We start from the raw sequence: 15,220 nt of genomic DNA, 5'->3' as shown, positions 1-15,220 counted from the left end.
CCCTCCTTTGAGATCTGAGTTCAGATCCCACCAGGGTCACCTTGTATCCAAGTACTTAGGGCTCAGAGGAGTTCCACTCAGGCATCTGGCTTCTCCCCAATCCTTTGAACTTTTGTTTGTTTGTTGTTGTTAGGTGCCATTGAGTTGATACTGACCCATAGGAACCTTATGCACAGCAGAACGAAACACTGCCTGATCCTGGGCCAACCTCACTACTGTTGCCACGCTTGAGTCCATGGATGCTGCCACTTTGCCAATTCATCTCACTGGGGGTCTTCCTCTTTTTCTCTGCCTCTCCACCTTACAAAACATGATATCCTTCTCCAGTGACTGGTCCCTCCTGACAATATGTCTGAAGTATAAGAGACGAAGAAGTTTGGCCATCTTGGCCTCCAAGGAGCACTCTGGCTGCACTTCTCCCAAAACAGATCTATTGGCTCTTTTGGCAGCCCATGGCACTTTCAATATTCTCCTCCAACACCATAACTCAAAAGCATCAATTCTTCTTTGGTCTTCCTTATTCACTGTCCAGCTTTCACATGCATAAGAGGATATTAGCTGGCTGATTTTCCTTGGGCTTGAATTCTGATTTCCTCTGGGTCAATGTCTAGGGATTTCATTTAAAGATATGAAGCAGCCCAGAGAGGTGCCATGGAGGTTCAGGTTAGTTTAAGGCAAGGATGGTTGGTGTGACAAAGAAATTATCTATAATGGTCAGCAGAGCTGCCTGGAGAAGTGATGAACACTGTTAGGGTAATCATGGCAACCTTGGAATCTGCATCTGGAAGGTTTGTCTGGGTGATGTCAAACAGGTGTCTCCTGGCTGGGGTCAATTGGAAAAACACATTGGACTGGGATGGTCCTCTGATCTCAGGTTGGCAGCTACAGGATGCCCCCACCCCTGGTCACCTGCTAAGACTGACTCTAGTCACCGGACCAGCCCTACCTTATGCTTGCCTACCTAGGTGCAGGCAGGGTAGGGTGTGTGTGTGTATGTAGATGACATGGGCAGTCTCAACCCCACCCAGGGAGAAGGGGAATAGTGGAATCTAGAATACTTTCTTAGTGGAGAGGAAAAGGACTGATTCATTTGTTTTGAGGCTGAGCATGTTTGTTTGTTGTTTTGCTCTCCCCCCCCCCACTTTTTTCTTTATTTATTTCTTTCTTAGAGTCCTGGCCTAGTGATCCAAGCCTTTTCTGCTTGGTTGAATTGGTCTTCTCATCTCTGCCCTCATCAGCATTCCTTATTTCAGCTTCCCCATCTCAAGGTGGGAAACATAATCTGAGGGAAATATCAAAAGCCCACAGCTGCTCTTGTCAGTTTCCATTAGACCTCAACTGAGAAGGGGAGGCCACCCTGGCTGGCTGCCCTTGCCACTTCACCTTGCCTTTCCCACACTGGGCTTTCTGAGGCAAGCTCACCCTAAGGTAATGTCTCTAGAAGCAGAAGGAGCACTGCTGCTGCCAGCTCTACCATCCTCCCTTTTCAGAGGAGGAGAAATTACCTCAAATGCCTCAATAGGACCCAGGTCTGCACAGTAGTTTTGGAAAACACAAACCTTGAGGAAGGCCTATCCCTGTCCCAGGTATCTTACTAGGACTTTTGCTGGGAGTATCCAGGTGTGCACTATGAGAGAGGTGTTCACTGAAGGCTAGACTGGAATGGCAGTCTTTCTTTTCTACTCTGCCACATTAAATAAGCCTTCAGATCTGACCCTCTATGAACTTCCCCAAAACAACATTGTATATGTATTCCTACCTCTATGCTTTAATATTAATTTCCTCCACCTGTTTAGAGGACACTTCTAAGCCTAATAAAGTTGTGTTCCACTAGAGGAAGTAGGATTCCAAGCTGAATATACAGTTATGTACTTAAAAAAAAAAAAAAAAAGGAACCCTGGTAATGTAGTGGGTTACTTGTTCAAATTCACCAGACAATCCATGAGAGAAAAAAGACCTTCTGCTACCATAAATATTTACAGCCTTGGAAACCCTATACAGGGTTGCTATGAGTTGGAACTGAATCAATGGCACACCATCACTTACACCACCACCTCAAAAGATAAAGTATATAATAATGGCTACTGCATGTTGTTACCACTCCTCTGTCACTTTGCTGTAATATGGTGGTTTGAATGTTGCTGTGAGTCTGGAAGCTGTTCCACCAATATTTTAAATACCAGCAGGGTCACCAATGGTGGACATATTTCAGATTTGGTGAATTAAACACTAATGGCTGAATACCAGAAGAGTTGTGGTTTGACATCAAGAACATCATACAGGAAGAAAGTGAAAGGTTATTAAGAAGACAAGAAAATGGATGGCAGAAGAGACTCTGAAATTTGCTCTACAGCATGCAGATGCTAAAGCAAATGGAAGAAATGAAGGGATACAAGAGCTGAATAGAAAACTTCAAAAGGGAAGCTCAGAAATACAAAGTCAAATATTATAATAGAATGTTCAAAGATTTGGCGTTGTAAAACCAAAATGGAAGAACATGCTCAGCATTTCTCAAGCTGAGGGAACTTAAGAAAAAAATCAACCCTTGACTTGCAATACTGAAGGATTCTATGAGAAAATATTGAATGATGCAGAAAGCATCAAAAGAATATAGAAAGAGGGCAGGGCTTGATGGTGGATAAGGGAGAGGTGCCACGCAGATCTCTGCCAGTAATAACACAGAATATTTGATTAAACAGGTTCAGAGGATGGCCCCAGAACTCTGAACTACATATAAAGGAATAGTTAGAAATATTGAAGGCTTACTGCTAGTGGAATATGTAGCAGAAGCAAGAAAAGTGGTGTTTTTGATTTGCAGTGGCCAGCAAGCCCCAGCATAGCCATCTTGAGCAGGACAGAGCAGATTCAAAATTAAGAGAACACTCCCATCACAGAGGTCTGACCAGTCCACAGAGATAAAGTTGTGAACTTTTTTTTTTTCCCGTTCATTTATCTTTCTCTGTCTGTGGACCTTCACTCTGGTGACTAGAGGGGTTTCCTGAGCCAATGTACATCTCACAACCCAGAGGGTTCTGTTATACATATGCAAAGATCTGCTCAGCAAAGATCACTGGATGCAGAATCAAAGAAGGAAGAGGAGTCAACAGGAACAGCTTAAAATGGGAGGGTCTTCCAAATGTCTCTGGCCAGCCCTGGACTGTTTCTCATTAGAAGGAATACCTGAGTAGGCTTGAGTGCGTGGAGACCGGCTCTCCGCAGGAGTCTTGGGACACGAGAGAATACACGGAAACAGCGGATGAAGAAATGAATACAATCGAAAGGCTTTTCAGCTTGCTGTGCTGTCTGGCTGTTCTCTCCAGCTTCTGCCTCTCAGCCCAACAAGTCTTTATTTTTTATACTTAAAATGACACAGTACATGCATTGACACTTTTATCATTTTTTGAATTATTACACAGTTAGTCACAACACTCTTGCACCTGGTCATTAGACAACCTTGACAAAAATACTTCTGTGATGTTCAGACTGACCTTCATGTTCTTTCCCAGTATGAGATAAAACTGTTTCTTCTTGTTTCTACTAAAAGATTATAAACTTTCTATCCTACGTAATGTGCTATTATTTTCATAATAAAGGTGTTCATTAAATCACTTGGAAGCTATGTGGCATAAAGCCCTACCTGGCTACTTGCTGCAAGAAGTGTAGATTATTAAGTCAAAACTATCCTTCACTTAAGCTCATTATTGTCTACTTGTTTATGCAGGTGTCTATATGTAGGGGTTTGTGAATGTGGTGAGGCCTATGGGGGTAGGTCAGCTTGACTCCAATATGCTATCTGCTTTTGTGGCCTCACAAATGCAGTTACTTAGGTTTTCTAATGAAAGGGAGTAATTTATACAATTTATCTTTGTATTCAACCTACCAAAGCTGAAAGCAATTGTTGCTAAGCTAGTTTTTCCTGTTGTTGTTGTTGTTACGTGCCGTCGAGTCGGTTCCGACCCATAGCGACCCTGTACAGGGTTTCCGAGGGTGTAAATCCTTACGGGAGTAGAAAGCCTCATCTTTCTCCCGCGGAGCAGCTGGTAGTTTCGAACCGCTGACCTTTAGGTTCGCAGCCCGATTCGTAACCACTACGCTACCAGAGCTCCTTTAGTTTTTCCTAGGGTTTGTAAAATTCATAGTGAAAGGCTGTGAATATTACCAAATTATTTATTTTTATATGTAAAATTAAGATTACTCTAAAGAGAAGGTAGAAAGCAACTTCTGAGAGCTATCTGTTTTGCAAGACCACTCCACTATTTGCCGGAACTTTGTCAAGCGGCAAATCGAAGCTGTCCTTTACCCTCAACCACTCCCAGCATTTGAGGATAGGTATCTTGTGATACAATAGTGAGTAATTGTTATCAGGACTGATTGTGAGGGTTGGAAATGTAAAGGTAGAAGTTTTATAGCAAAAGGAGGGGAGTGATTGATTGTGTAATCTAGGAGCGGAGTTCCCTGGGACCATCAAGGGAGAAGAGCTGAGAGCGGGACCCTACCCAGAGAAGCAGCGATGCCAGAGATAGAGGCAGAGACGATAACGTAGAGAGATGGAGTTGCTGGTGACTTTAGACCCAGAGAGGGAGACAGGCTGTGTGCTGATGACCGGGGGGTTAGGGGCAGCCTTGCAGGGTATATACCCTTTGGTTGGTTGATGATGCATGGAGGGGATTGTAACCATGACAATGAAACAAAATACGATAGAGTGAATGTAAAACTAATGTTCTCCCTTGTAAACCATCACATAATTCAAAATAAAACATTAAATTAAAAAGGTATTAATAATATCCTTGGTTTACCAGTGCAAAATGGAGGCTCAGCAGAGATCACTGAGATATCCCCGGTCATTCATGTAATAAGTGATAAAATTTGGACTTAGTCCCACATTTATCTGACCTTAATGTTCACATGTTCAATACCATAATCTCTTGCATCCAAATCCATACAAACTTAGAAAATTTCAAACATGCTATCTCAAAGAAATACTCCTTAGCCTGCTAATTTATAGGCTTCAGGTCATTTTATCTTCTAGCTCTAACAGCCACTATTCATCTGTCATTCTGTCATACTTTGGTGGTTTGCATGTTGCTGTGATGCTGGAAGCTATGGCACTGGTATTTAAATACTAGCAGGGTCACCCATGGTGGACATGTTTCAGCTGAGCTTCCAGACTAAGACAGACTAGGATAAAGGAGAGGCAGATAACTTCTGAATGTTTAAACACGGAAAACCTTATGAATAGCTGTGGACCACTGTCAGATGTAGTAACAGAAAACAAAAACATTATGGATAGCACAAGAATGAAAGCAAAAGGTCATTACAGGAAGGAAGGAAAAAAAAAAAAACACCAAATGGATGTCAGACGAGACTCTGAAACTTTCTTGCCAGCATAGTCATGCTAAGCAAAGGGTAGAAATGAGGTGGTAAAATTGAATATTTAAAAGAGAATCTCAAGAAGACAAAGTTAAGTATTATAATTAAATGTGCAAAGACCTGGAATTAGAGAACCAAAGGGGAAGAGCACATTCAGTGTTTCTCAAACTGAAAGAACTGAAGAAAATATTTAAGTCTTGGCTTGAAATTCTGAAGGATTCACTGAGCAAACCATTGATGATGCAGAAATCAAAAGAAGAAGATGGAAAAAAAATACAGTCTTTGTACCAAAAAACAAAACCATGCTCAGAGTTCAGCCATTTCAAGTGGTAGCATATGAAGAAAGAAGTCCAATGTGCACTGAAGGGATTGGTAAAGAACAAGACTCCAGGAATTTATGGAATACAAATTGAAATATTTCAACAAATTAATGTAGCACTGGAGGCACTCGTTCATCTATGCCAAGAAACTTGGAAGACAGCTACCTGGCCAATTGATTGGAAGAGATCCATATTTGTACCCTTTCCAAATAGAGGTGACCCATCAGAACACAGATGTCATTGGACAATATCAATACTATCACATGCAAGTATAACTTTGCTAAAGATAATTACAAAATAGCTGCAGCAGTACATTCACAAGGAGCTGCCTGAGTGTCAAGCCAGATTTAGATAAGGACCTGGAACCAGGAATATCATTGCTGACTTCAGATGGATATTGACTGAAAGCAGAGAATACCTGGAAGATGTTTTCCTGCTCTTTATGCAAAGGCTTTCGACTGTGTGAATTATGAAAACCTATGGCTAACATTGTGAAGAATGGATATTCCAGAACACTTAATTGTGCTCATGAGGAACCTGTACCTAGACCAAGAGGTAGTGTGTTTGTTTGTTTTTAACAGAATAAAGAGAAAGGTGTGCACCAGGCTTGTACTCTTTCAATGTATTTATTCAATCTGTATGCTGAGCAAATAATCTAAGAAGATGGATTATGTAAAGAAGAACATGGCATCAGGATTAGAAGGAAACTCACTAACAGCCTGCAATATGCAGATGATACAACTCATTTTTGCTGAAAGTGAAGAGGACTTAAAATATTTACTGTGAAGAATTCAAATACTTAAATTGCACTTCAATGTAAAGAAAACAAAAATGCTCACAACTGGACCGATAAATAACATGATAAATGAACAAAAGATTGCTGTTGTTGAAGGTTTCATTTTGCTTGGATCCCCTATCAATACTCATGAAAGAAGCATTCAAGAAATAAATGTATGTTGCATTAGGTAAATCTCTTGACAAGGCCTCTTCAAAGTATTCAAGAGCAAATGTTAGCTTGAGGACTAAAATGTGCCTGACCCAAGTCATGGTATTTTCAATAGCCTCATGTGTATGAAGGCTGGGCAATGAATAAGGAAGACTTGACAAGAATTGATGCATTTGAGTTAAAGTGTTGGAGAAGAATATTAAAAGTAATATGAACTGCTAGAAGATCAAACAAATCTGTGTTGCAAGATGTTTGGCCATCATGTAGAAGCCAGTATGTCAAGATTTCGTCTTTCATACTTTGAACATGCTATCAAGAGGGAACAGTCCCTAGAGGAGGACATCATTCTTGGCAAAGTGGAAGGTCAGTGAAAAAGAGAAAGACCTCCAATGAGATGGATTGGCACAATGTTCAAGTATAACAACAACTTTGGTGAAGGCTCAGAACCTGGCAGTGTTTCATTATGTTTTGCACAGGGTCACTATGAGTTGGAAATGACATGACAGAATCTAACAACAATAACAAACAGCTGGTGATGAACGATAAGCCAACCATTGGCAGTACATGCCTACCAGCAACAAAGTTGAGACTTTCTGCTCCTGTAAAGACTCATAACCGTAGAAACCCTATAAGGAGTTTCTATGAGTCAGAATTGATACGTTGATAGTGGGGATAGCTTCACAAATGAAAGTCAGTAGAATATAATGATTCAGAGCATGTACTCTGAAGCCAAGGTGCCTGGAAAACCAGCTCTACTACTTATAAGATGTGTGTCCGTGAGCAAGATGCTTTCCATTTCTGGTCCTCAGTTTCTTTTTCTTTTTTTAAAAGTTTTTATTGTGACTTGAGTGATAGTTTACATGGGAGAACATTGTTTTTACACTCATTATTTCATTGCAATTATTACAATATCCTCCGTGCATCATCATTCAACAGTATTTGCTTCTATTTCCTCTGTTTTTTTTTTTGTTGTTGTTGTTGTTTTGTTTTGTTTTGTTATTTTCTTTGCGGGGGTTGGGGGAGTGGACACCAAAACACGCAGGAATATATAATCATTTAAACAACCAAAGGGCACATTCTGCAAGCCTAACTTCTGGCCACTAGTATTTATCATTAAGAACATTTCAAGATCTGTATAACAGATCTTGAAGTATAACACTGTCTCTGATAGGATATCATCCATATACCTACAAGAAAGATCAGTTAATAACACTGTTATTCAAATTTACACACCAACCAATAAAGGCAGTGATGAAAAATTGAAGAATTCTACCATGTTCTTCAGTCTGAAATTGATCAAACATGCAGTCAAGATGTATTGATAATTACTGGTGATTGGAATGTAAAGGTTGAAAACAAAGAGGAAGGATCAGTAGTTAGAAAATATGACCTTGGTGATACAAATGATGCCAGAGATCACATGATAGAATTTTGCAAGATTTCTTCATTGTAAATACCTGTTTTAAACAACATAAAAGAAAACTCTACATATGGACCTTACCAGATGGAATACAGAGAAATGACTATATCTGTGGAAAGAGATGGTGGAAAAGCTCCATATCATCAGCCAAAATAAAGCCAGGTGCAGACTGTGGAAGAGAAACCATCAATTGCTAATATGCAAGTTCAGGCTAAAGCTGAAGAAAAATTTAAGAAGTATACAAGAGCCAAACTATGATCTTGAACATATCCTACTTGAATTTAGAGACCATCTGAAGAACAGATTTGATTCATTAGACATAACGACCGAAGAGGAGTTGTGAGATGACATCAAGAACATTATACAGGAATAAAGGAAAAGGTCATTAAGAATACAAGAAAGGAAGAAAAGACCAAAATGGATGCCAGAGTGCAGACGTGCTAAAGCAAATGGAAGAAATGAGGAGGCAAAAGAGCTGACTAGAAATTTTCAAAGGGAAACTTGAGAGGATAAAGCCAAATATTATAACAAAATATGCAAATATCTGGAGAAAGAAAACCAAAAGGTAAGAACACTCTCACCATTTCTCAAGGTGAAAGAAGTGAAGAAAAAACTCAAGCCTCAACTTAAAATATTGAAGGATTATATGGGCAAAAATACTGACTGATGCAGACATCATCAAAAGAAGATGGAGGAAATACACAATAACTATATCAAAATGAAATAGTCATTGTTCAACTACTTCAAGAGTTATGAACAAGTACCAATGATACTGAAGGAAGAAGTCAAAGATACACTGAAGGCATTGACAAAAAGCAAGACTCTGGGAATCTATGGCAAACAAAATAAAATATTTCCTGAAACTGATGCAGCACTGGAGGCACTCATTCATATATGCCAAGAAATTTGGAAGGCAGCTGAGTGTAAGAGATCCATATTTGTCCCCATTCCAAAGAGAGGTGACTCAATGAAATGCTGAAATTATAGACAATATCATTATCTCATGCAAGTAAAATTTTTCTAAAGATAATTCAAAAATGGCTGCAACAGTACATTGCCAGAGAATTGCCAAAGGCTCAAGCTGGATTCAGATGAGGACATGCAATGAGATATATCACTTCTGACATCAGATGAAATCTTGGCTGAAAGAGAATACCAGAAAGATGTTTTCTTGTTGCTGTTGTTGAGTGTTGTCAAGTCGGTTTCGACCCATAGTGACCTTGTATAGGGTTTCCAAGGAGCAGCTGGTGAGCTTGAGCTGCCAACCTTGCTGTTCAAAACAACTATACCTGTGCTTTATTGACTAAGCAAAGGCTTTATAATGTTTTTACTATGCATGACAAGCTACAGACAACATTGTGGAGAATGAGTATTCTGGAAGACTTAATTGTGCTCATGAGAAACCTGTGCATAAAGCAAAAGACCATTGCTGGAACAGTACAAGGGAACACTGAATGGTTTAAAATTAGGAAAGAGAAAGCAAACAAGATGGCGGATCGGGTGGACATGTAGTAAAGAGCTCCGCCAAGAACAACACAGAATACCCGAACAAGCAGGCTCAGGGGATGGTCCCAGAACTCAGAACCACATATAAAGGAATACTTAGAAGGTTGGAAGGCTCACAGCTGGGGGAATTTGTGGCAGAAACAAGAAATCTATAGCTTTCAGCCCCACCCTCCGAGGGTTCTATGACGTATGCGCACCAATCTCCTTGAAATTTAAAGAGACAGTTTCCAATTAAAACCACGGTGGCCAGACGGCACGGGTGAGATGGGCTCCGGGTTTGGGGGAGGAGGAACTCACGAAAGAAACCTTCCTGTGGCGAACCCACACCCTTACAGCCATCATAAGTCTCAGTACTTCAAAATTTTAAACTCACTTTTTAAAAGAATCACCGTATTGGTGGCTTACTGTGGTCATTGTGAGCTTCCACCATGGCGTACCGTGGCCAGGGCCAGAAAGTGCAGAAGGTGATGGTGCAGCCCATCAACCTTATCTTCAGATACTTGCAAAATAGATCCCGGATTCAGGTGTGGCTGTATGAGCAAGTGAATATGCGGATAGAGGGTTGTATCATAGGTTTTGATGAGTATATGAACCTTGTATTAGATGATGCAGAAGAGATTCATTCTAAAACAAAGTCAAGAAAACAACTGGGTCGGATCATGCTGAAAGGAGATAATATTACTCTGCTACAAAGTGTATCCAACTAGAAATGACTAATGAAATGAAATGTTCTTGTGGGCAACAATTTCATTCCCCCTGTCTCCCCTTTTGTAGGTGTCCTTGTTAATGACTATAGTTCTAAAACCTGTTCATATTGTTTTCATCACTTTTATGGTATTATCAGATCACAATAAATGCTGTGGGGTTTTTGCTAAAAAAAAAAAAAAAAAAAAAGAATCACCGTATTGAGGAACTACTGGCTTTTTAAACTTTTGCCCTCCGCTGCGTGCAGCGACAGCCCCAACTCCTTTGAGCTTGGGAGGTGGGGCTGGAACCAGCTCGTGCGGACAGTGGCGCTTCCAGTAACGGGGAGGCTTGAACGGGGGAGCCACTGGAGAAAGGGGAAGTGAAGTAAAGGGACCTCTGACCTAGCGTGTAATTTTGGTGCTTGCAGTGGGCAGGAAGAAGACAGTTAACACAGAGAGGAGAAAGAAAAAAACACACACACACAAAAAAATGGCGACTGTCTGATGTCATCAGGCACAGACTGTATCCGCCAGCCCGAGCAGCCTCTAGCCCGCCCAACTGAACCATGCTCAACTGTCCCATTACCCCCTTGATACCCATACCCCCACCTTCCCAGACCCTGACCAAACCAGAACGCGAGCACCCACCAGAGCTTGCTCTAACCTTTCGAAATCGCACGCACCCCGCTGACCCCACCCACATGCCATAACATGCGAGAGCCCCACACAGGCTGCCCGAACCCCCCGCGGGCCCTGCACTGTTTGCTGGATCTTGCTCGAACACCGCCCTGCCCTCGGGACCCACCGCTAGCCTCGCCCAGCCTGACTGATAGAGCACGACCCAGCCCCAGCCACCAGGCCCCCGCACAAGCTCTGCCCTGACCTCCGACCCTGCGCTCCCCCATGGAATCATTCCCTCTGCCTCGAACCGTGCGTCCGCACACCGCTGACCCCGCCCACATGTCATAACAAGCGAGAGCCCCGCCCAGCCTCCCAGAACCCCCGTGGGACTTGACCTTTTTGCCGGAATCCCCCCCCCCCATGACCCACGCCCTGCCCGCCAGACGCCCCTGAGCCCCACCCTGCCTGCCAGATCCCGTGCCACCAGAGCAGACCCCACACGACCGCCGTCCCGCCCACGCAGTCTCTACGTAGACAAGACCTAACCACACCTACTACACAATACAGACAGTAAGAGATGTCTATCTTCTGATCATATTAATAATAATTACAATAAAACAAAAATAATAATGCCCAACAAGAAACAATTAACATTATCGAAACACGTCCAAAAGCAGAAGAGGCCAGCAGATGCAAATGAGCTGGAGACAGACAAAAGCTTTACAGAGGAGGAGCAGGTTCTGTATATGCCTGAGAGGGAATTCAGAAGAATGATATGGAAACAAATTCAAATACTCCGAAAAGGGGTAGAGGAAAATAAGCAAGAAGTAAGGAAAGTACTGTAGGAACGATCTAATAGGATTGACACAGCATTGGAAACAATTCAAAACCTGCAAAAAGATTTCCAGGTGATAAATAATAAGATATCAGAAATAGACAATAGCCTAAAAGGGGAAAAGAGCAGACTAGAAGAGATGGAAGCCAGAACTAGTGAGCTGGAAGACAAATCTCTCAATACTGCCAAGATAGAACAGTAAACAGCTAAAAGGATAAAACAATCTGAAGACAGTCTAAGATTCATGCTGTATAACATGAAGAGGAATGATGTAAGAATTATTGGCGTCCTGGAACAAGAAGAATCAAAGAAGTCCACAGAGGAAATAGTTGAAGAGCTTCTGGAAGAAAACTTCTCTAACATCCTGAAAGATGAGAAGATAAACATTCAAGAAGCCCAGCGTAGCCCAGGAAGGATAGATCCCAAAAGAAAGTCTCCAAGACTTATAACAATCAAGCTCTCCAAAACCAAAGACAAGGAAAGAATACTAAAAGCAGCCAGGGAGAAGAGAAACATAACCTATAAAGGTAAACAAATTAGATTAAGCATTGACTATTCAGAACAAACAATGCAGGCAAGAAGGCAATGGGGAGACATATACAAAACCCTGCAAGAAAAAAAACTGTCAACCAAGAATCATCTATCCAGCAAAACTATCAATCAAATACCCTGGTGCAATCAAAACATTCCAGGATAAACAGAATCTGAGGGAATTTATCAAAACCAACCCAGCACTTCAAAACATCCTAAAGGGAGTTCTGTGGACAGAGAACCAACAAGAACAGACGACAAACAGAGACTGATAAGTAAGGCAACACCATCTGGAACACAGCCAACAGAAAACAGAGACCAGAACGGAATGAGACTACAACAACAAACTCAAGAGAGCCAGAGATCAACTGAAGGACGTAAACATATCAATGTCAAAGAAGGGACAAACGCAACAACAGAAGCCCAAGTGGTAGAGATACCAGGTAACTTTACAGCTTGCAATGGAGTATCCTAAATGCAGAGAAAAGCTAGTAGACTACAAGGTAACCCCAAAGAAAGTTAACACCCCACAACATATCATGAAAACGAATTCCCAAACAGAACAAATGAAGAAAGAAACTAGGAAGAAACCAACCAGAATCAACTCAAAAAACACAAACCCAATACAAGAAGGAAAGCAGAACCAAAGAACAAACAATACCACCAAAAAAGTAAAATGACATTAATCAACACATACTTACCAATAATTACATTGAACATCAATGGATTGAATGCACCAGTGAAGATACAAAAAGTGGCAGAATAGATTTAAAAAAAAAAAAAAATCCATCAATATGCTGCTTGCAAGAGACACACCTTGCACACAAGGTCAAAAACAGACTGAGAGTCAAGGGATGGGAAAAAAAATTTACCAAGCTAACCTCAACAATAAACAAGCAGGAGTGGCCATACTAATCTCTGAAAAAGTAGACTTTAAGGTAAAAAACAGCATAAGAGACAAAGAAGTACACTTTCTCATGCTCAAAGGGTCAATTGAGCAAGACAACATAACCATAATAAATATATACGCTCCCAATGAAACAGCACCAAGATACATGAAGCAAACCTTAATGGAATTAAAGAAAGAAAGAGATAAATCCACAATTATTGTAGGAGATTTCAACACACCACTCTCAAAAACAGATAGAACAACCAGAAAGAAACTTGACAATGCCACGGAGGAACTTAACAATACAATCAACCAGCTTGACCTCATAAACATATACAGAGTATTTTATCCAACAACGGCACAATACACATTCTTCTCCAGTGCACATGGAACATTTTTCAGAACTGACTATGTGTTAGGCCACAAAGCAAGCCTCCATAAATTCACAAGCATCAAAATAGTAAAGAACATCTTCTCAGACCACAACACTATAAAACTAGAAATCAACAACAAGAAGGCCAAAGCAATAAAGTCAAATACATGGAATACTGAAAAGTGACTGGGTAAAAGAAGAAATTAAATGTGAAATCACGAAGTTCCTAGAAACAAACGAGAATGAAAACACAACATACCAAAATCTTTGGGACATGACAAAAGCAGTCCTAAGAGGTCAATTTATTGCGAAAAAAGCACACAGCCAAAAAGAGGAAAGAGACGAAATCAACACGTTAACACAGCACCTTCAATAAATAGAAGTAGACCAGCAGAGGGAACCTACAATCACCAAAAGAAGGGAAATAATAAAGATCAGAGCAGAAATAAATGAGATGGAAAACCAAAAAACTATAGAAAGAATCAACAGGACAAGAAGCTGGTTCTTTGAAAGGATTAATAAAATTGAGAAACCATTGTCAAAACTCACTAAAGAAAAGAGGGAGAGGAAGCAAATTAATAGTATTAGAAACCACATAGGCGAAGTCACAACAGAACCAAAAGAAATCAAAACAATAATAACAGAATACTACAAAGAGCTGTACTCCAATAAATTCGAAAATTTGCATGAGATGGATATATTTCTAGAAAAACATGACCTATCTTAACTTACTCAGACTGAAGTAGAAAATCTGAACAAATCTATAACAAAAGAAGAAATTGACCAGACCATCAAGAATCTCCCAACCAACAAAAGCCCTGGCCCAGACGGCATCACAGGTGAGTTCTACCAAATATTCAGAGAAGAACTGTCACCAGTTCTACTCAAATTATTCCAGAACATAGAAGAGGATGGAAAACTCCCCAATACTTTTTATGAAGCAAGCATAACCCTCATATCAAAACCAGGGAAGGACATCACTAAGAAGGAAAATTATAGAACAATATCCCTCATGAACATAGACACAAAAATCCTCAACCAAATCCTAGCCAACACAATCCAACAGCACATCAAAAAAATAATACATCATGACCAAGTGGGTTTCATAAAAGGGATGCAAGGATAGTTCAATATCAGGAAAACAATCAAGGAAATTCATCATATAAATAAGAGAAAGTAAAACAACCACATGATCATATCGATTGATGCAGAAAAGGCATGTGACAAAATCCAACATCCATTCCTGATAAAAACGCTCAACAAAGTAGGAATTGAAGGGAAATTCCTCAACATAATCAAGAGCATATATACAAAACCAACAGCCAACATCACACTCAATGGAGAGAAACTGAAAGCCTTCCCTCTGCTAACAGGAACTGGACAAGGATGCCCTTTATCACCATTCCTATTCAATATTGTGCTGGAAGCTGTAGCCAGAGCTATACGGCATGATAAAAAAATTAAAGGCATCCAAATCGGCAAAGAGGAAGTAAAACTCTCTGTATTTGCAGACGATATGATCTAATACATAGAAAACCCCAAAGACACAGTAAAAAAAACTATTAGACCTCATCGAAAGATTCAGCAAAGTGGCAGGGTATAAGATCAACATACAAAAATCAATTGGATTTCTCTATAGCAACAACAATAACGATGAAAAGGACATTAAGAAAACAATACCAATTACAATAGCCACGCAAAATATAAAATACCTAGGAATAAA

At 40.5% G+C, this 15,220-nt stretch overlaps 1 protein-coding gene across 1 annotated transcript; it reads left to right on the top strand.

The window, feature by feature from the left end:
• The first annotated feature begins 9,973 nt into the window (after positions 1 to 9,973).
• LOC102821582 (small nuclear ribonucleoprotein E-like) lies at positions 9,974 to 10,269 on the top strand. The gene has a single exon (XM_006868507.1). The coding sequence runs from the start codon at positions 9,991 to 9,993 to the stop codon at positions 10,267 to 10,269; it is 279 nt and encodes a 92-aa protein (XP_006868569.1). The 5' UTR covers positions 9,974 to 9,990.
• Positions 10,270 to 15,220: the final 4,951 nt, after the last annotated feature.

Source organism: Chrysochloris asiatica, unplaced genomic scaffold (genome assembly GCF_000296735.1).
Source record: "Chrysochloris asiatica unplaced genomic scaffold, ChrAsi1.0 scaffold00118, whole genome shotgun sequence".
Lineage (NCBI taxonomy): Eukaryota > Metazoa > Chordata > Mammalia > Afrosoricida > Chrysochloridae > Chrysochloris > Chrysochloris asiatica.
The sequence above is the reverse complement of the archived record's forward strand: the minus strand, read 5'-3'. Positions and strand labels throughout refer to the sequence as shown.

Bases quoted from the DNA above. Each gene is read 5' to 3' on its own strand.
- LOC102821582 (XM_006868507.1), top strand. From the start codon at position 9,991: ATGGCGTACCGTGGCCAGGGCCAGAAAGTGCAGAAGGTGATGGTGCAG.